General features: G+C 41.6%; 3 protein-coding genes and 1 pseudogene across 3 annotated transcripts; 2 read left to right on the top strand and 2 right to left on the bottom strand.

The window, feature by feature from the left end:
- The first annotated feature begins 237 nt into the window (after positions 1 to 237).
- LOC147347554 (histone H2B type 1-C/E/F/G/I) lies at positions 238 to 8,821 on the top strand. Its single transcript, XM_086369906.1, has one exon. It carries the CDS (start codon positions 8,154 to 8,156, stop codon positions 8,532 to 8,534), a length of 381 nt encoding a protein of 126 aa, XP_086226032.1. The 5' UTR covers positions 238 to 8,153; the 3' UTR covers positions 8,535 to 8,821.
- Positions 8,822 to 13,089: 4,268 nt separating this feature from the next.
- On the bottom strand, positions 13,090 to 13,489 carry LOC147347553 (histone H4). Its single transcript, XM_086369913.1, has one exon. The coding sequence runs from the start codon at positions 13,459 to 13,461 to the stop codon at positions 13,150 to 13,152; it is 312 nt and encodes a 103-aa protein (XP_086226039.1). The 5' UTR covers positions 13,462 to 13,489; the 3' UTR covers positions 13,090 to 13,149.
- A 2,078-nt stretch (positions 13,490 to 15,567) lies between these two features.
- Positions 15,568 to 19,541, bottom strand: LOC147347552 (histone H3.1-like). Its single transcript, XM_086369895.1, has one exon. The coding sequence runs from the start codon at positions 17,828 to 17,830 to the stop codon at positions 17,276 to 17,278; it is 555 nt and encodes a 184-aa protein (XP_086226021.1). The 5' UTR covers positions 17,831 to 19,541; the 3' UTR covers positions 15,568 to 17,275.
- Positions 16,177 to 21,613, top strand: LOC147347551 (histone H1.3-like; annotated as a pseudogene).
- Positions 21,614 to 21,636: the final 23 nt, after the last annotated feature.

Raw genomic sequence — 21,636 nt, 5'->3', positions numbered from 1 at the left:
TATTGCACATTGATTTACCTGCAAAGGAGAAGGAGATCATTACCTAGGTGGAAGAGCCTAAACAAGGTGTTTTAGCTTTGTCATTTTATTTAAATCATGAAGATAGAATTTATTTCTATCATAGGCCTAATTACTGGAAATTTATTATTTACCATCTACTCACTTAGGTGGGGGAAGTCTAAAGGAGAGAATGGCAAAACATCTGTGAGATTCCACATTTAATAAAATCTGTGGATAACTGGAATTCACCTTTTGTTAATTCAAATCCTTCTCCTTAGATAACCCTTTTCTATACAAACAATTTTTTCATTTTTCTACCATTAAGTTTTGAGTGGGTAAGGCGTAAGAACTGTTTTGGCTTTGGTAACAATCTCGAAGGTAAACAACTTAGTTTATCTAAGCTGACAAATGGTAAGTCACCTTCAACACCTCAATTAACGGGAAGACATTACTTTGAAGCACTCTGAGTTAAGTGTGCGCTACTTGAAGGGCTTTGAAAAGCAGATTGCTAGGCCCCACCTCAGTTTCACTAGATTGACTAGATCTGGAGTAGGGGCCAATAATTTGCATTTCTAAATTATCAAAGTGATGCTAATGCATCCGGGGATCACACTTGGGAGAAAAAAAAAAAAGTGAAACCCCCCTTCAGTTGTGTCGGACTCTTTGCAACCCAACGGCAGCCATCCCGTTTCTCCTGGGATCCCAACCCAGGGATCTAACCCGGGTCTACCTGCATTGCAGGTGAATTCTTTACCACTGCGCCACCTGGGATGATACTACCAGTCACACAAAACTGGAAAATCGCCTTGAGTTTCAACTGAGTGTCAAGTCCTAAAAATTAGCACCTCCTTCTGGTGTGGCCATACAAAATAGCATGGGCCTTCCATGCCCCACCTCTGTCTGTCCCGCCTCCCATAGCCACGGCCCGCCGCACAGTCTCCCTCACTGGGTCTTCCCAACCCACTTGATGCTCCGCTGTTTTTCCTGGAGCCCCACGTTACGTGTACATCACCTTCGGCTCCCCTACGAAGTCGCCAGTAAGTTGTAGGCTTCCGGCCACCACTCTGGTTTCTCATGACCAACCCCTACTGCTGCGCAAGTGCAGCCTACCCCCAGCCTCTCTTGGATCTGCCAGTGGAAATGAGAGACCCTAACAGTTTAAGGGGGCATTCACTTATTGATGGGCTTTCTAGTGGCTCAGACGGTAATGCGTCTGTCTGCAATGCAGGAGACCCGGGTTCGACCCCTGGGTTGGGAAGAATTCCTGGAGAAGGAAATGGCAGCCCACTCCAATATTCTTGCCTGGAAAATACCATGGACCGCGGAGCCGGGTAGGCTACCATCCATGGGGTCGCAGAGAGTCAAACAGGACTGAGCGACTTCACTTTCACTTATTGAAGCGGAGAACGGAGTTGTTTGAAGACCGAGAAACAAGACATCACCCTCTGTTAATTTTTTTTTTCCTCCTCTCAAAACCTGTTCTGAAAAGGCACTTTCCGTCATAACTAGTCCCCAAGACACTTTCCTTGCACCACCCGTTTATTCGCTCTCATATTTGTAGGACACTTTGAGGATTAAGTGGGTGTGTGTGTATGTATGTGTGGATTATTATTATTTCCTACTTGAATATGTGTTTTAAGTTTCATCTTCAGATGCATGAAGGGCCTACATCCATTAAGCTAGAGTAGACACGGAGCGTACAGCCCACAGTATTTTTGGACGCTCACGAATGTATTTTAATTTCATCTAAAATCAGAATTAAAAATGAAGTTTTAGGTCGACGAAAATGTTCTAATATACCATATAACTAGAACGATGAAACCGTTCTACTAAATGTTCTAATACTTTATGTAATTTTAATAATGTTACTGTTTTTGTTGGTTTTATGGAGGAGAGGGCCCAGGAAGGTAAAAGAGAGTGGGGCCCGCAAAACAGTGCAACCTTGGGTGCAGGTAACACACAACCATCTCCAATTACTTCTATTTACTTTTTTTTTTATTGCTTTTTTTTTTTTTTGGTGTACACATTTCCTAGTGCTTTCCAGATGTTAACACCTTTAATCTTCCTAACACACCTGTGAACTATTATTATCGCTATTTTAGCCATATGTATTGATTGCCAGCAGAAATATCAATAACCTCAGAAATGCAGATGACACCACACTTATGGCACAAAGCTAAGAAGAACTAAAGAGCCTCTTGATGAAAGTGAAAGAGGAGAGTGAAAAAGTTGGCTTAAAGCTCAACATTCAGAAAACTAAGATCATGGCATCTGGTCCCATCACTTCATGGCATATAGATGGGGAAATAGTGGAAACAGTGACAGACTTTATTTGGGCGGGCTCCAAAATCACTGCAGATGGTGACTGCAGTCATGAAATTAAAAGACACTTGCTCCTTGGAAGAAAAGCTATGACCAACCTAGACAGCATATTAAAAAGCGGAGACATTACTTTGCCAACAAAGGTCCATCTGTCTAGTCAAAGCTTTGGTTTTTCCAGGAGTTGTGTATGGATGTGAGAGTTGGACTATAAAGAAAGCTGAGGGCCTAAGAATTGATCTTTTGAACTGTGGTGTTGGAGAAGACACTTGAGAGTCCCTTGGACTGCAAGGAGATCCAGCCAGTCCATCCTAAAGGAGATCAGTCCTGAATATTCATTGGAAGGACTGATACTGAAGCTGAAACTCCAATAATTCAGCCACCTGATGTGTTTTATGTCCAGTTGTAATTGTTGCTTCTTGACTTGCATACAGATTTCTCAGGAAGCAGGTAAGGTGGTCTGGCATTCCCATCTCTTTAAGAATTTTCTACGGTTTGATATGATCCACACAGTCAAAGGCTTTGGCATAGTTAATAAAGCAGAAGTAGATGTTTTTCTGGAACTCTCTTGGTTTTTTGATGATCCAGAGGATGTTAGCAATTTGATCTCTGGTTTCTCTTTCTTTTCTAAATCCAGCTTGAACATCTGGAAGTTCATGGTTCACATATTATTGAAGCCTGGCTTGGAGAATTTTGAGCATTATTTTACTAGTGTGTGAGATGAGTGCAATTCTGTTGTTGTTTGAACATAGTTTGGCATTGCCTTTCTTTGGGATTAGAATTACTGACCTTTTCCATTCCTGTGGCCACTGCTGAATTTTCCAAATTTGCTGGCATATTGAGTGCAGCACTTTCATAGCATCATCTTTTAGGATTTGAAATAGCTCAACTGGAGTTCCATCACCTTCACTAGCTTTGATCATAGTGATGCTTTCTAAGGCCCACTTGACTTCGCATTCCAGGATGTCTGGCTCTAGGTGAATAATCACACCATCGTGGTTATCTGGGTCATGAAGATCTTTTTTTGCACAGTTCTGTGTATTCTTGCCACCTCTTCTGAATATCTTCTGCTTCTGTTAGGTCTATACCATTTCTGTCCTTTATTGTGCCCATCTTTACATGAAATGATCCCTTGATATCTCTAATTTTCTTGAAGAGATCTCTAGTCTTTCCCATTCTATTGTTTTCCTCTATTTCTTTGCATTGATCACTGAGGAAGGAAGTCTAATGTATAGCTGTCTCTTAGTTTGAGTGAATCTTCTTTTTTATTTCAGGATTTCATAGTTTTATATATACAGATCTGGAATATTTTTTCTTGGATTTAGAATCATTAGAATGTATTCTACTGTTGTAAATAATGTCTGAATTTTCTATTTCAAATCCAGAAAAGCCATGAATTTTTATGTGGTACTCATATATTCAGTAACCCTCTTGTTTATAGATTCTTGTTAATTTTCACAATGACATATTATTTTCAAACAATAAGGATAACGTCTTTTCTTGTTGAATACTTATCCTTCTTGTTTCTCGTACTTATGATATTAGCCAGGCCCTCAGTGTTACGTTGCATAAGAGTAGTACCAAAAAGCTTTTGTCTTTTTATAGTTTTGGAATCCTTCTAAAATTACACTATTAAATGTTGTGCTCACTGTACCTACTTCTTATAAAGTGAGTCGCTACTCCTTATCCTTCTAGTTTGTTAAAAATGTTGATAATGAAGGTGTGTGATATTCTAATAAATACTTTCCTAGTATCTATGCAAATGATAACAGCTTTTCTCTTAATTTCTTACAGTGGCAGATTTCGAATGTTAAAATTTTTTCCATTCTTATAATAAACCAAACATAATATACTATTGTTTTTTAAATAATGTTATCTCTTGGTTTCCATTTGCTTGCATTCTAAATAGAGCTTTAAAAAAAAAAGAAAAGGAATTTCATAAGTAAAATGAGACTATAACTTTTTCTCATCTCTTTCTCTCTTTCATTCTGTGTTCTTCCTGTCCAATTTAGGTAAGGGTAAACAATTTGCCAAAAAAAAAAAACAAAAACAAGATAGCTATTTTTCTATTAAACATTTGCAAAATAGGGATTATCAATTACTTAAATTTCACTAGCCTGTAAAACCCAGCCAAGTGTGGTATCATTTAGACTGAAGAGTACAAGAAATTTGTTTTTTAACTGCCTGTCCTATTTCCATAATCATAACTTGTTTATTCAGCCCATTACTTAAGTTTTTCTTGAAAATTGTTTTCTGTTAAGCTTAATATCTCTCTTTTGGTAGCAACTGTCCTTTTTTCTATTTGTATAATTTTTTCACATACACAATATTTTTTTCCTCATTAATTTTTATAGATGTTTATTGTTATAAGACTTTTCGGAAATGGCAACCCATTCAGTGTTCTTGCTTGGAGAATCCCAGGGACAGGGGAGCCCGGTAGGCTGCCGTCTTATGGGGTCCCACAGAGTCGGACATGACTGAAGAAGAGACTTAGCAGCAGCAGCAGCAGCATAAGACTTTTCAAAGAACAAGGTTGTTGTTTATGAATTATCTCTATTTAAAATAAATTTTTTTAATTTTAAGGTTGACATACTTAAAATAATATGTCAACTTGAAAATCCATGAGAACCTATAAACACACAAGGAAATCAAATAAGAACTCAGTAGGGTTGGTAAATATGTACACCACATAAAAATACATGGCCTTTCTATACATTAACAATGGCCTATCTGGAATTGAAACAGAGCATCATTCACAACAGTACAACACACTAAGAATTCTAAGACCAATTCTTTCGACATAATTTTGATTTACTTTCTTGTTCTTTTTCTAGCTTTTCATTGTTGTTGTTGAACACCTATTTTGTATATCTTTAGTGAATTTTGTTCCTTAAAGTATGCTTTTAATATTCTTGTTCTTTTTCTAGCTTTTCATTGTTGTTGTTGAACACCTATTTTGTATATCTTTAGTGAATTTTGTTCCTTAAAGTATGCTTTTAATATTATGTATGTCCCTTTTAGTACACCTTTAGATACATCCAACGATTTTCATGTGTATTATTTCCATTTATATTTATCTCATAATATTGCATAGTTTCTGGGATAATATTCTAATTCATTGTATTTAGAAGTGTGCTTTTAGTTTCCAATCATACATCAAGTTTGTTTTATTTTTATTATCCTAAAAAAAATCTTTTCTATTGCTCTTTAATTAGATTATGATAAAAGAGTGTCATATATATGGAACTGATTCTTTTGTATCCATTGTGACATTTTCTGAAGCCAGTGTTGAATTTTTGAGATTATTAAATGTGTTCTTTAAAAGTTGGACATTCTCTGTGTGTGAAATACGGGAATCACACAAAGATAGATCAAGTTTGTTGACTGTGTTGTCCAAATTTTCTATAAGCATACACATTTTTTTTTGTTTGCTAGCTATGAGAATTTATAAGCTTAATATAATGAAAAGTTGACAAACAGCTCTAAATTTGAAATTCTCCTGCTAATTCTGTCAGCTCTTACCTTAATCATGGGCATATGAGGTCCCGAATGTTTCATCTTATCAGTAGATTTTAATTCTATCTTTATGGAATATAGCTCTTTTGATTTCTAGAATTCCTATGTTTTTTTAATTTTAAAAATTAGGTTAATTTTTATTGTCCCTTGTTCCTTGATTGCATTATCAGATTTTGATTTCTTTAAACTTTCAGGAAATTGTTATGTTATAGTATCTGATAATTTCAGTATCTGCAAATCATTGTCTGAGGGAAAGAGGGAATCTAAGGCTGTTGTTTCTTTGGAAGCCGAACTCTACAGTGTCTCTTTTCCTCTTTGATTTGATACTATTTGTTATAATCTTATATTTGGACATCCCAAGTTCCTGGTAGAATGTTCCTAACATGATAGATGCTAAATAAATAATTGCTGATTAAATAAATCACAATCAACCTGTTCACATTGTATCTAGGAAAGTGGGTGGTGAAGAGGCTTCCCGCCTGAAGGTGGTTGTGTTTGCCTTAATAAGGCACTAGGAGGCGCTACGAGCCTAGGTCACAAATTTAAAACTTTAGGGGTTGTCTGCGGGAAATAGACGGGGAAAGAGTGGAAACAGTGTCAGACTTTATTTTGAGGGGCTCCAAAATCACTGCTGATGATGACTGCAGCCATGAAATTAAAAGACGCTTACTCCGTGGAAGGAAAGTGATGACCAACCTAGATAGCATATTCAAAAGCAGAGACATTACTTTGCCAACAAAGGCTCGTCTAGTCAAGGCTATGGTTTTTCCTGTGGTCATGTATGAATGTGAGAGTTGGACTGTGAAGAAGGCTGAGCGCCGAAGAATTGATGCTTTTGAACTGTGGTGTTGGAGAAGACTCTTGAGAGTCCCTTGGACTGCAGGGAGATCCAACCAGTCCATTCTGAAGATCAGCCCTGGGATTTCTTTGGAGGGAATGATGCTGAAGCTGAAACTCCAGTCACCTCATGCGAAGAGCTGACTCATTGGAAAAGACTCTGATGCTGGGAGGGATTGGGGGGCAGGAGGAGAAGGGGACGACAGAGAATGAGATGGCTGGATGGCATCACTGACTCGATGGACATGAGTCTGAGTGAACTCCGGGGGTTGGTGATGGACAGGGAGGCCTGGCGTGCTGCGATTCACCGGGTCACAAAGAGTCAGACACGACTGAACGACTGAACTGACTAACTGCGGAGAAGGCAATGGCACCCCACTCCAGTACTATTGCCTAGAGAATCCCATGGACGGAGGAGCCTGGTGGTGCCGTCCATGAGGTCGCTAAGAGTCGGACACGACTGAGCAACTTCACTTTCACTTTTCACTTTCATGCATTGGAGAAGGAAATGGCAACCCACTCCAGTGTTCTTGCCTGGAGAATCCCAGGGACGGGGGAGCGTGGTGGGCTGCTATCTATGGGATCGCACAGAGTCGGACACGACTGAAGCGACTTAGTAGCAGCAGCAGCAGCAGCGGAAGGTTAAGGAGCCTGGGGAATGTTAGGCAAAAAGGCAAATTCAGGGAACACACCTCTCTGCAGAAAAGATAGATGGTATTGGAAGAATTAGCTAAAAACTGGTTTCAGTCGAAGATGATGATGCTGGTAATAAAAACTTTAAAATACAGGCGTTAAACAATGGGTTCTTCCATTTCTGTGTGTGTGTGTGTGTGTGTGTGTGTGTTTAATCTTTTCACTGGTTGGACTGAAGAACTATTTCTGACCTTCCTTTGTGCCTAAACTAGATGTAATTTGATCCTTTCCAGTTCGAAAGATTGTAGCTATATGGGCTACGAAATTCCTTATCTCCCTTCAAGTGATGTACTTTTTCCCCTTACCCTTTATTTTCACGCTCTATTTCTGCATCTTGTGTACAATAGGAAACATGGTATTCAGAATTGTCTGGATGACCACAGTTCATTTCCTCTCCCTTGTCTAAAATCTAGATTCAGATGTAATGCTACTGCTTTCAAGGAGGTATAAACAGGCCTTGCAAATAGGAGACAGAACTGTGCCTCGAGCTTTGCTTCTTTGGTAATTTTAAAGCACTGGCGAGAGTGACTTCAAGTGTTTAAAACAAAGTAGTCTGAATTGTTATAAACGAAACAGAATTTATTATTAAAAGGTTAACCAGATTAAAAAATTGGCCTGATTGGGGGAAAACTGTCACAGGTATGAGAAAGTAGATCTGGAATCACTTATTTGCATGCAAGTGAACCAATCAGCAATTGTAAAAGTAGGCCTTCATTTGCATAAGTTTGCCTACAAATTCGGTGGCGCAGGCGCCATTTTAGTTTCTCTCAGAAGACACTGCAATCATAATGCCGGAACCAGCCAAGTCCGCACCGGCCCCTAAGAAGGGCTCCAAAAAGGCGGTGACCAAGGCTCAGAAGAAGGATGGCAAGAAGCGCAAGCGCAGCCGCAAGGAGAGCTACTCCGTGTACGTGTACAAGGTGCTGAAGCAGGTCCACCCGGACACCGGTATCTCGTCCAAAGCCATGGGAATCATGAATTCGTTCGTGAATGATATTTTCGAGCGCATCGCTGGCGAGGCATCGCGTCTGGCGCATTACAACAAGCGCTCGACCATCACATCCAGGGAGATCCAGACCGCCGTTCGCCTGCTGTTGCCCGGGGAGCTGGCCAAGCACGCCGTGTCTGAGGGCACCAAGGCTGTCACCAAGTACACCAGCTCCAAGTAGATATATTTATAGTAACTATAAAACCCAAAGGCTCTTTTCAGAGCCACCGCATGTTTTCACCATCAGAGCTGCGTACTGGTGTGAATACGAGGAGTTCAGTCAGTGTTTAGGTTAACATGTATTCATCAAAGCACTACTTTCTACCAACGGTTCCGCTTACAAAGGTCCCCAGCAGCCTAACTGAACGTCGGCTGAAATAATCTGCTAACCCCAATTCTTGGAGCTCCAGGTTATCTTAATAAAATTTGTACAGGGTGCTCCGTTGGCTACTATGGGCACTTTATGAATCTCTGATCTTGGTTATATCTAAACCGTCACCCTGCCGAATTCTAGAGGCAACATTTACGTTTGAAAATCCCGCTCTATAAAACCGGAACTTCGTAAGTATGACGTTGCGGGTCTCCACCCGGGTTCTTTTGTGTGGCTCCAGGGCTTCTCTCCTAGCTCAGTCGGTAAAGAATGTGCCTGCAATGCAGAAGCCATGGTGTTCGATTCCTGGGTCGGGAACATCCCCTGGAGAAGGCAACGGCAACCCACTCCAATATTCTTACCTGGAGAATCCCGTGGACAAAGGAACCTGGCGCGCTACAGTCTATGGGGTCGCAAGAGTCGAGCACGACTGAGTGACTTTTACTACTACTACTACTACTAATTCCTTTTACTCCCTCTCGCCTACCCCTGGCCCTTTGCCTAGGGCTTTCGAGCTCTGGCTAAGCATAGATTCTTTACATGTTTGGTGGCTGCAACTCTCCAGTAAGGGAACAGTAGTTATTTATTTTTTTTTTGGTTTGTTTGTTTTATCTTCCTCCTGGATTTTAGAGAGGCTCTCGTCATTAGATTTTTTTTTTTTTTTTTAAGAATACAATCATCCCAGTCTTCTGACTCGTTTTACAAACTAGACTAGCAAAGTTCACGGAATTCTGTGTTCAGCCGACTCAGTCTTCACTCGTGCGGCCACATACTGTGAAACCTGTCTCAACAATCTCCAGTCCGTCAGGTTACTGCGATCTTCCGAGCCCATCCCCCTATCCTGCTTCCAGTCCTCCCCGCGCTCAGTTCAGAAAACGCAGCCATCTTGGTGACAAAGAAGAGGGGTCCTCAGGGCCGGCTCAGAACGCAAACAAGGAAAACTGTGGATGTGAAGATGCTTTTTAACGTTGTGAGCCGAACACCGAGGTTTGAAAGCCTACGGTTTATGCTCAAGAGAATAAATCCCGAAAGATAAAAGGCAGGGCTCTTCCTCATATTTCCGGAAACTGCAAATTAGAGGCGTCCTTTTGGAAGTTAGGAATGAAGGGTTGGGTTAAGGGCACCTCACCCACTCATGGAAATGCCAAATCCACCCAAGAACTGCTATTATTGTCCTTTAGAAACAATCCTAGGCGGCCTCCCTGGCCGGTCTATTAGAGCTCCCTTTTATTGTCTCAAAAAGTTAAAAAAATAAGCACAAGGATAAAAACCAGTTTATTTTCAGGTTGCCAAATTACAATTGCTCTTGCACTGATTCTGATAAACTTGCTTTGAGTTTGAGGTGATACTGAAACTCTTCTGTCCATAGTGAATTTGGTTTCTATTCCAGAGTCACCGTGGGGGGCTTTATGTTTCGTGTGTGTGTGTGTGTGTGTGTGTGTGTGTGTGTGTGTGTGTGTGTGTGTGTGTGTGTTTAATTTTACCGGCTCACAGCCTTTGGATGATCCCCCATCTCACAGAAATCAAAAAATCTATGCTATGGCCACAAGCCCTGCAGAGTCTGGCCCTCATCTCTCTCCAGCCCAAACCCAAAGGATTTCTTTTTTCTCTATTTTGTTTTGTGTTTCTTCATTGTTTTTTGGTTTTGTTCCCACCACCCTCCTTCCCTTACATCCTTTAAACTGTGGGCCTCTTTCTCCAGCCTCCAGGCCTCTGCAATTATTCTTTGCCTGAAATGTTCCTGATTCCACATCCATTCCCAGCATATACACAGTTTATTGACCAGCAACTCCAATTTCAGCCTAATGACTAGATTCTTGGGGAAGCTGGACTCCACTGTTTTAGGCTCTCAGAGCCACAAACAACTGGCCATATACCCACCTTCACCTCCCCACCTCAAATTAATCAATACTGAGGGACTTGGGTGGAATCAGAACCCCATTCCTGAGCCTAAGAGAGGGACTCTGCTTTCCCTGGAGCACAAGGCAGGGAGAAAATGGAGACCTTAAAAAAACCGAGGTTGTATTAGTAAGGAAAGAGGGCAAATGAACTTTGAGATGGCACATGCACTGCCTGATGTAAGAACCTTCTGGACAGAAGGTACATCCACCAAGTTCATTGTATGTTCAAGTCCCAAGAGCTGAATTATGTACTGAATCTATAAAGAACTTGAGTATACATCAGAATCACCCAGATGGCTTGTTAAAGGATAGATTGCTGTCCCCATTCCCAAAGTTTCTATTTCATTAGCCCTGGGAGATGTGAGAACTTACCTTACAAAAAAAAAATGCCCAGCAAATTAAGATGCTCTTTATGTAGTAGGTTTTGAGAACATCTAATATATGGTGAAGAAAAAGCGAACACAGGAGTTTCTGGGTGATAAAAATGAGTTTATGGCCTGGAAAAAACTCTACTTAGGACTGAGCCCCATGTGTGGCCATTATCTTGTTACCTTCTATCTTGGGCCATCATATTTGATTGATGTAGGCATCTGCCCACCTGGATTAATCAGATTTGCTTTCCTAAAACTGAAAAAAAAGGGACTGAAGAAAAAGGCCTAAGTGTTCAGTAATTCCTTAAATATAGTCAGCAAATTTAACTTTCTAGAAAGTTTTTTTTTTAATTATCTGGAATTCTTTGTTTTTTTATGTTTACATCAATTTGTACAAAAGAACTTCCATTTGTACACTTTCAATTTCTTAAGAACATATGTAAACTATATTTGTTGAACATATACATAAACATATTCCTAGGTTGTTTCACTCAATCCTCACAAAAATATGAATTTACTCCTACATTACAGATAAGGGAACAGTGGTTAGCAGTTTGCTAAAGACCACAACTATAGAAAATGATTATTCAAGACTTCAAATGTATGTCATCATGGTTCAAATGCCACTTTCTTTTTCTCCGTGTCTCTTTGATGACATGAGAAATAAGAATACCAATAACGCAAATAACAACAGCCAAAACATACATCATTTACGATGTGACAGGCAGTGGCCAAAATATGAAGTACTATTTAATGTCATTCACCCCTGAAACTATAAGATAGGAATTAAAGTTATCTCCATTTTACAGATAAGGAAACAGAGTCATACACAGGTTTAAATGACTTATCCAAGGAAAGAGAAAAAGAATAGCATCCCTGTGCACAAGGTTTCCTTCTTTTTATCACTGAGGAATGGTATTGAGACTGTTTCTTTAAAATCTAATAAACTATTTATTCAATGGCATAGATTCAGTTCAGTTCAGCTCAGTCGCTCAGTCGTGTCCGACTCTTTGCAACCCCATGAACCACAGCACGCCAGGCCTCCCTGTCCATCACCAACTCCCGGAGTCCACCCAAACCCATGTCCATCGTGTCGGTGATGCCATCCAACCATCTCATCCTCTGTCGTCCCCCTCTCCTCCTGCCCTCAATCTTTCCCAGCATCAGGGTCTTTTCAAATGAGTCAGCTCTTCGCATCAGGTGGCCAAAGGATTCGAGTTTCAGCTTCAACATCAGTCCTTCCAATGAACACCCATGACTGATCTCCTTCAGGATGGACTGGTTGGATCTCCTTGCAGTCCAAGGGACTAGATTATTAAATATTTAAACTCTAAATATTTAGAGCCAACATAATAACAACTTTGTAAACGTGTGCAGTGTGCTTAGCTGCTCAGTGGTGACTGTAGCCCACCAAGGGCCTCGGTCCATGGGGATTCTCCAGGTAACAATACTGGAGTGGGAACATAAACCTGTATTTTTTGTATGAAGCACTTCTATCAACCTTAATAAAAGGTTCAAGTAAGAGATCCTTTGGGATGGGAGGACAGTTCAGAGAAGCAGAGACAAGTCAGTCTGTCTCCATTCCACTTTAAAACTCAAGAAAGAACCCTAACTACACTCTCTATAATGAATAAATATACACAGTCGATTTACAATCTTAATTACCAAGTAGTTTTTTCTAGAATTTAACAGCCTTCAAAATAGTTTATGGGCACACACTCCCCTTTATTGTTATGTCCGAGAAGGCATACTGTTTTAATATCTTCAGTTCAAAAATTCCTATCTAGACTTTTCCATTTTTCTAGCATGAGACTTTTGTTTCTAGACGCCTTTCAGCTTTTTCACTAACGGCTATGCAAAATGTCTACCACACTGAGCTGGCCTCTTAACCACTAACCGCTAAATATACATTTCAAAGTATATCAAATAAAAGTTCAGCTTGAGGTTGTATACCAGCTCTGGTGGTCTGCAACTAATCTGAAACGCGGGGTGGAAGGGGAACGTACGTCAATGTAAGGCTATGGACTAGAAGCAGTAGTAGCCTAAACACCTCCATACTACATCATAAAGCGCAAAACTCTTTAAGTGAATGGATAAGTGGCCCTGAAAAGGGCCTTTGGTTTTATTAGACTATGCCAAATGGCTGCCTGGAACTTAACCGCCGAAGCCGTAGAGAGTGCGTCCCTGGCGCTTGAGCGCGTAGACCACGTCCATGGCGGTGACAGTTTTGCGCTTGGCGTGCTCGGTGTAGGTGACCGCGTCCCGGATCACGTTCTCCAGGAACACCTTCAGCACCCCGCGGGTCTCCTCGTAGATGAGCCCAGAAATCCGTTTAACACCACCACGGCGGGCCAGGCGACGAATGGCGGGCTTAGTGATGCCCTGGATATTATCTCGCAGAACTTTACGATGGCGCTTAGCACCACCTTTTCCGAGCCCCTTTCCGCCTTTACCGCGTCCAGACATTATGAACCGCAGATTGAACAGCGAACAGGATTAAGGGCGCCTTTAGAGAGCATTTATAGTAACGGAACGGACCTGTTTGAAAACGCAAGAGCAGGGGCGGTAACCACATTCAGTTCCCGCCCTTCGCTTATTTGTCGCTTGGTCACAGCTGTAGCAGCTAGGCAAGGCGCCTGCAGCGGCTGGATCATGGAAATGGAATATAAAATTTTTTCCTATTTATGGATATCTGTGTTTGTGCGTGCATACAAAACGGGCAGCCATTAAGTGAGGCAACAGTTCATACACTTTCCCCAAAGAAGCCTGAGACTTGTTCTTCAGACTTCCTATAGTATGAAATAATCAGATAGCCCATGCTATTGTCCTTTGCTGCTGCTGCTGGTAAGTCGCTTCAGTCGTGTCCGACTCTGTGCGACCCCAGAGATGGCAGCCCACCATGAAGTTCTTTACGGATTTAAACAAATCCATTGAGTGCTACACTGGAGATTTATAAATATGTATATCCAAAAGTGAATTAAAAAAACTTATTGGGCTGTAAGCCCAAAATTTGTGGTATGATTATAAAGTAATTTACAAACAAGTTGTATCTGGCATTATATATGTAACCACATTCTGTTTCTGCAAGCCGGTGGCATTACTCCAGTCAAACTCGAGACAGCCTGCTCCACGTACTGGTTTGTGACCTTGAGCAGTCTGTACGTTTGTTTTTTTTTTTCCTTTTAAATGTATAAGAAAGTGCAAATTATAGAGCACTGAAATTTAAAAGAGACAATACAACTTTTTTAAAACATCTGCAAAGAAGCAATTACTCAGCATTATTTATTATGACATATTACAGTATCCTGTCTTCTCTCAACTCCTGCATTCAAAATTCATGCCTCTAAAGTGAAAGTCTAAGTAATTAGTTTACTAAAACCTTCCTTTAAGGATTCCACAAAATAACACATAAAAATTTGGAAGTTTTTTTTTTAAATGTGTTAGTTGCTCTGTCCTGTCTGACTCTTTGCGACTCCATAGACTATAGACCGCCAGGTTCCTCTGTCCATGGAATTCTGCAGGCAAGAATACCAGAGTGGGTAGCCATTCCCTCCTCCAGATCTTCCCCACCCAAGGATCAAGCCCCAGTCTCTTACATTGCAGGCAGTTCCTTTACTGTGTGAGCCACCAAGGAAGCCCACATAAAGATTTAATGAATGGTTAATTCCTTTGAGTTCCAGATGACTTAGATAGATTTTTTTTTTTTTTTTGCTTTTTCTCCATGATCTGTGAGGAGGACCAAGTTTATCAAAGCTCTATGGTCTGTGAGGACAACCAAGATTATCAAAGCTGCTCCATGAGTGTACAATGCACAGAAACAAATTCTAGAATAGAGTTCTTAACCTGGGACATATAGATGAATCCATCTATATGATCATTGTATAGAAGAAAAACTCCAACTTTATTTTTATTATACTACAACCAAACTTTAGCATTTCCTCCTATTCTGAATGCAGGCAACAAACAGTGTGGGTGACAGGACCTGAGCTATATTCATATCAAGTCGCAGATGCAGCTGTCAATCTCCATCTCTCATATTGTTTAAATATATTACACCTTCTAAACTTGGTTGTATGGGTAATCTTGTTATGTAATGAATTAATAAAGAAGAACACATGAATACCTTACCAATTTGGATTTTTCAATAAATTTGATAATGATATTTTAATATAACTGTTTTCCTTTGTAATCCTATATAAATTAAGCACTAAAAAGCACTATTCTGGAAAGGGGCTCATAAGCTTTATCAAAAATACAAAGAAGTCCAAGGCTGCTTCAAAATAAACATAATATGTTAAAGACATAGTTTGAGGAGTGAAGAAGAAAATCAAAGCTCTTTTTACTTTTTACCATCAATCTATTTCCTAGTGAACAGAAAGTATAAGCTACAATGTGTTTCCTATAAACTTATATCCCTGATTAAATAAACATAGTAGTGAATATAAATGCTTTTAAATTTCCCTCTCTTAAGGGAATTATGTATGTGTGTGAGTGTTGTACATGTGTATATTCCTTAATTCTGTTACTTACTTTCTCAAAGTTATCTTCCAGAAGCATGACAGAAGTCAGAACTCAAGAGCTTGTGAACATTTTAATAAGTGATCCTTCTTAGTAAAATCAAGGTAAATGAAATAATTTTTAAAACCCATAAAGCAGTCTTTACATGGATTTTCTCTGCCATCAGCTAGTGCAACACAAGCACAATTATCATGACAAGTTGATCATTGGTTATTGCTTTTGCCATTTTCCTAGACAAATTTTGAATGCCTAAAGTCCCCAAATTAACTAACCCTCTAAATAGTCACAAGAAGCTATGATAAAACTTTTTCAAACTAAATAATGACTTTTCTTATCAGATATTGCTACTATTCCAAGGAGCCTTTACTACAGCTTTTTGTAGAGAAGTGAAAGACTCTGTGTTATTTCTCCTCATATGAAACAGATTTTCTGGGCAAATCTCAATAAGAATCAAGCCAATGTTGAAGGCATGAAAAACCAAGAATCTATAGAATGTCACTTGAGAGCGTGTTATTGAAGGCATAAAGAGAATATTCGTATTTTAAAAGAAAATCAAAAAGTTGTCCCTCTGACCTCTGAATCTGCACGAATGTTAGAGGCTTTTGAAAAAGGCTTTGAACAAAGTGGTAAAAACTGGAGGAAGTAACCACAAAAGTCTCAAACCTTGAGGTGTCCTGGTTCATTGTAGAATATACTTGGTGTGATGCCTCCACAGGAAATTTTTTATATTTTGCTTTCTTGAATTGTAAAAAACACAATTCCGGGACAGAGCTGAGACTAGGTCGCTGTCAAGATGAAGACAGCTGGGAACCAATCAGCGAGCAGTAGCGCTGTGTGTATAAATATAGAGACGCTCGGAGGCCTGGCTACTCAACCCTGAGATATTATTTTTTTACTGTTAGGAAACCAAATTGACAATTATGTCTGAAACTGTACCTGCCGCGCCTCCTGCTCCTTCTCCTGCGGAGAAGACACCGGTGAAGAAAAAGGCGCGCAAGTCCACCAGTGCCCCGAAGCGCAAGGCCGCTGGGCCCTCGGTGTCCGACCTCATCACCAAGGCTGTCGCCGCCTCCAAGGAACGCAGCGGCGTGTCTCTGGCTGCGCTCAAGAAAGCACTGGCGGCCGCCGGCTACGATGTGGAGAAGAACAACAGCCGCATCAAGCTGGGTCTCAAGAGCTTGGTGAGCAAGGGCACCCTGGTGCAGACCAAGGGCACCGGGGCTTCCGGCTCTTTCAAACTCAACAAGAAGGCGGCCACCGGGGAGGCCAAGCCCAAGGAGAAGAAGGCGGGCGCGGCCAAGCCCAAGAAGGCTGCCGGGGCGGCTAAGAAGCCCAAGAAATCCACGGGTGCGGCCACCCCGAAGAAAACCGCTAAGACGACCTTGAAGAAGGTGAAGCCTGCTACTGGGGCGAAGAAAGTGGCCAAAAGCCCGAAAAAGGTGAAGACAGCTAAGCCCAAGGCGGCCAAGAGTCCAGTCAAGGCTAAAGTTAATAAGCCCAAGGTAGCCAAGCCTAAAGCGGTCCAGCCTAAAAAGGCGACCCCCAAAAAGTAGGACAATAAATAATAAGGATTAGTTTCCTAAAGGCTCTTTTCAGAGCCACCCAACTCATCTTATTAAAGAGCTTGTAATAATACCTCTTCCGGTAAGTTTCTCTTCCCTCGAAATGGAGATACCAGTACACAACTCTTTAACAGAAAAAGTGGTGGCTCTGAGAAGAGCCTTTGGGTTGAAAATTGGTACTGATGGCGGGGGGGGGACATCTAGGCCCTCTCCCCGCGGATGCGGCGGGCAAGCTGGATGTCCTTGGGCATGATGGTGACGCGCTTGGCGTGGATGGCACACAGGTTGGTGTCCTCGAAGAGTCCCACCAGGTAGGCCTCGCACGCCTCCTGCAGCGCCATCACCGCCGAGCTCTGGAAGCGCAGGTCGGTCTTGAAGTCCTGTGCGATCTCGCGCACCAGCCGCTGGAACGGCAGCTTGCGGATCAGCAGCTCCGTGGACTTCTGGTAGCGGCGGATCTCGCGCAGGGCCACCGTGCCGGGGCGGTAGCGGTGCGGCTTCTTCACGCCGCCGGTGGCCGGCGCGCTCTTGCGGGCCGCCTTAGTGGCCAGCTGCTTGCGTGGCGCCTTGCCGCCGGTGGACTTGCGAGCGGTCTGCTTAGTGCGAGCCATTACAGATTTCCCAAAAGCAGCTAACTGATGGAAAAACGAAGCCCTGCCCCTTTCTTCCAGTATATATAAAGAGAGTCCCGTTCTGATTGGACAAGTCAATTGTTCCTTATGGCTGGCGGTGAAGGCATTGGTACACAAGTTCATCCCCGATGACGTGAGCCTTCGTTTGAATCGCTGTTTTCAACCTTTTCTCGCCTCCTTCTCCTTATGCCATTTCTTTACAATGTTCTGTGGCTTTTCTACGCAGAATTTAACACAAATTATCACAATGCTTAATGTTGTTCGTGGAATAAAAAAATTTAAATTTGGCACCTGAGACTGGCTTTCGTTTGATCACTTTCTGAAAAGGCGTATGTTACACGTGATTGGTCAAGTTATTTTTATATACTCATTCAAATTTAGTAAGGCTAATTTTGCATCAATTTCTACTATCTTTTAATTTTTAACAAAATACTTTCCTTTTCTTTTATATATTTACAGTTAAGATATGTATTGGTAGATTATATTATCTATAAATTCCACGTCAGTATAAGTATAGGAAAAAAAAGTACTTACAGTATTTGTTATAGGAAGAGTGTTATATGTGATAGGATTGAGAACCATTACTTTAGGGGTTCAGAGATCAGATGAAAGCAGAAGTTGGAAAGATGCCTGGAATTTTATTGTAACCGCCAAACCAGGCCCCCGAACCCTCCCTTTTCTAACTTCCCCATAAGACCTAAATGGCTTTCCCTTGGCAGTCACTGGATGGGCTCTTACAGTTCACTCCAAGCCATCATGTACCAGTGTCAATTTTTTGCTTGGAGTGAGAGCTGTGGCCATAGTAGAAAGGAATCCCTAGAATTACAGTACAATGTATATTAATGATATATAAAAGTTTCAGATTTTACATCCATATAGGTTGTGATCTGATTATATCTCTAAGATATGGGGAAAAGGAAGACTAAAGACACCTGGAAAGACGTAACACCTTTTAGAAACTATTAAGGAGTCAACTTGGAAACGAAGAGAGATCATTCTGTCGTTTTTGAGACTGCATCCAAGTACTGCATTTCGGACGCTTTTGTTGACTATGATGGCTACTCCATTTCTTCTAAGGGATTCCTGCCCACAGTAGTAGATATAATGGTCATCTGAGTTAAATTCACCCATTCCAGTCCATTTTATTTTGCTGATTCCTAGAATGTCGACGTTCACTCTTGCCATCTCCTGTTTGACCACTTCCAATTTGCCTTGATTCATGGACCTAACATTCCAGGTTCCTATGCAATATTGCTCTTTACAGCATCGGACCTTTTTTCTATCACCAGTCACATCCACAACTGGGTATTGTTTTTGCTTTGGCTCCATCCCTTCATTCTTTCTGGAGTTATTTCTCCACTGATCTCCAGTAGCATATTGGGCACCTACCGACCTGGGGAGTTCCTCTTTCAGTATGCCAGCATCCGCTGGATCATGGAAAAAGCAAGAGAGTTCCAGAAAAACATCTATTTCTGCTTTATTGACTATGCCAAAGCCTTTGACTGTGTGGATCACAATAAACTGTGGAAAATTCTGAAAGAGATGGGAATACCAGACCACCTGACCTGCCTCTTGAGAAACCTATATGCAGGTCAGGAAGCAACAGTTAGGACTGGGCATGGAACAACAGACTGGTTCCAAATAGGAAAAGTACATTAAGGCTGTATATTGTCACTCTGCTTATTTAACTTATATGCAGAGTAGTACATCATGAGAAACGCTGGGATGGAAGAAGCACAGCTGTAATCAAGATTCCCAGGAGAAATATCAATAACCACAGATATGCAGATGGCACCACCCTTATGGCAGAAAGTGAAAAGCCTCTTGATGAATGTGAAAGAAGAGAGTGGAAAAAGTTGGCTTAAAGCTCAACATTCAGAAAACGAAGATCATGGCATCTGGTCCCATCACTTCATGGCAAATAGATGGGGAAACAGTGGAAACAGTGTCAGACTTTATTTGGGGGGTGCTTCAAAATCACTGCAGATGATGACTGCAGCCATGAAATTAAGACGCTTACACCTTTGAAGGAAAGTTATGACCAACCTAGATAGCATATTCAAAAGCAGAGATATTACTTTGCCAACAAAGGTCCGTTTAGTTAAGGCTATGGTTTTTCCTGTGGTCATGTATGGATGTGAGAGTTGGACTGTGAAGAAAGCAGAGCACCAAAGAATTGATGCTTTTGAACTGTGGTGTTGGAGAAGACTCTTGAGAGTCCCTTGGACTGCAAGGAGATCCACCCAGTCCATTCTAAAGGAGATCAGTCCTTGGTGTTCATTGGAAGGACTGATGCTAAAGCTGAAACTCCAATACTCTGGCCACCTCATGCGAAGAGTTGACTCATTGGAGAAGACTCTGATGGTGGGAGGGATTGGAGGCAGGAGGGGAAGGGGATGACAGAGGATGAGATGGCTGGATGGCATCACTGACTCCATGGACATGAGTTTGAGCAAACTCCGGGAGTTGGTGATGGACAGGAAGGCCTGGCGTGCTGCGATTCATGGGGTCGCAAACAGGCAGACACGACTGAGCAACTGAACTGAACTGAAGGTGTCAACTACTGTAACTGCCATGAATCCATACTGGGTTAACAGTGAAACGTTCTGTGGGTAACTACATCCGAGTCTGGATGGTCTGGTTACCTCTACCTCAAATGAAAGCCCAGGTCTCAATCTCTGAACTCTACCTAGAAGATGCGAAACCCAACTATATTAGTTAAATATTCTATCAAAGAAGAGGACTTTGTCTTCACAGGAGACAAGCTGCTTTCTGAAACATATAGCAACCCTAAACCACAGACAAATTGGGGCCTGTTCAGGGTTCAGTTCTCATTAGAGATTCTTAATTCTTTGTACAGAATTTTCGATGATGCACAAAAAACCATTAACCCTGGAATAATTTCACACTTCCTATTGTATTAACCCAAATGTAACTGTTTGCTCCTTGAACTCAAGGTGACCCTGTATTAAGCCGTACCTAAATAAATTTTAAATCCAGGCTATCCAATACTGTATGCTTATTCACAATTAACTAGGGCCCAGCTTAGTAGAGACTGGCTATTAAAAGCCAAAGTGTGAATTGCATATCAATTTATCCCACTATAATGCAAAACAATTCCTTTCAACAAGGAGTAGTACTAAAGGAGTGACTTTCACAACCTGTAGGTCACTAACTATATCTCCATGTCAACTTTCATTATCTACTCATTATCTTATTGCAACCCTTTTCTCAAGATTTACAACCCTGAGGACCTGTTGAATTGATCAAGTTACTTGTTACATACGGCTTCTGTAGATCACATACTTAAGAGGAATTTTTTTAAGATTTTAAACTGGGTGATTAGTTTGGTGTTTCAAAGTGTAAATACTGACACCAATATTTCAGCACTTCCAAGATGGACAAATTGCACTGAAAATCATTCGGCTTAAAAAATAATGTAAGCCCTTTTAATGAACACGTGGGTGGCTCTGAAAAGAGCCTTTGTCTAAGACTGAATGCTCAAGGAACAAGAACTTGGAATATTCCAGTTTACTTGCCCTTGGCCTTATGGTGACTCTCGGTCTTCTTAGGGAGCAGCACCGCCTGGATGTTGGGGAGGACGCCGCCCTGAGCGATAGTGACTTTGCCCAGCAGCTTGTTGAGCTCCTCGTCGTTGCGGATGGCCAGCTGCAAGTGACGCGGGATGATGCGGGTCTTCTTGTTGTCCCGGGCCGCGTTGCCCGCCAGCTCCAAGATCTCGGCCGTCAAGTACTCCAGCACGGCCGCCAGATACACCGGTGCCCCCGCCCCGACCCGCTCGGCATAGTTCCCTTTGCGAAGCAGACGATGCACTCGGCCCACGGGAAACTGAAGTCCGGCCCGCGAAGAGCGGGTCTTGGCCTTAGCTCGAGCCTTGCCACCTTGTTTTCCCCGTCCAGACATCTTAA

The sequence above is a fragment of the Bos grunniens genome, chromosome 23, assembly GCF_055505025.1.
Source record: "Bos grunniens cultivar Pamir isolate PY7600 chromosome 23, Bosgru_T2T1.0, whole genome shotgun sequence".
In the NCBI taxonomy this organism is placed as follows: Eukaryota; Metazoa; Chordata; class Mammalia; order Artiodactyla; family Bovidae; genus Bos; species Bos grunniens.
The sequence above is the reverse complement of the archived record's forward strand: the minus strand, read 5'-3'. Positions and strand labels throughout refer to the sequence as shown.

What these genes read in the sequence shown, in the direction of transcription:
- LOC147347554 (XM_086369906.1), top strand. Translation starts at nt 8,154, where the DNA reads ATGCCGGAACCAGCCAAGTCCGCACCGGCCCCTAAGAAGGGCTCCAAA.
- LOC147347553 (XM_086369913.1), bottom strand. Translation starts at nt 13,461, where the DNA reads ATGTCTGGACGCGGTAAAGGCGGAAAGGGGCTCGGAAAAGGTGGTGCT.
- LOC147347552 (XM_086369895.1), bottom strand. Translation starts at nt 17,830, where the DNA reads ATGAACTTGTGTACCAATGCCTTCACCGCCAGCCATAAGGAACAATTG.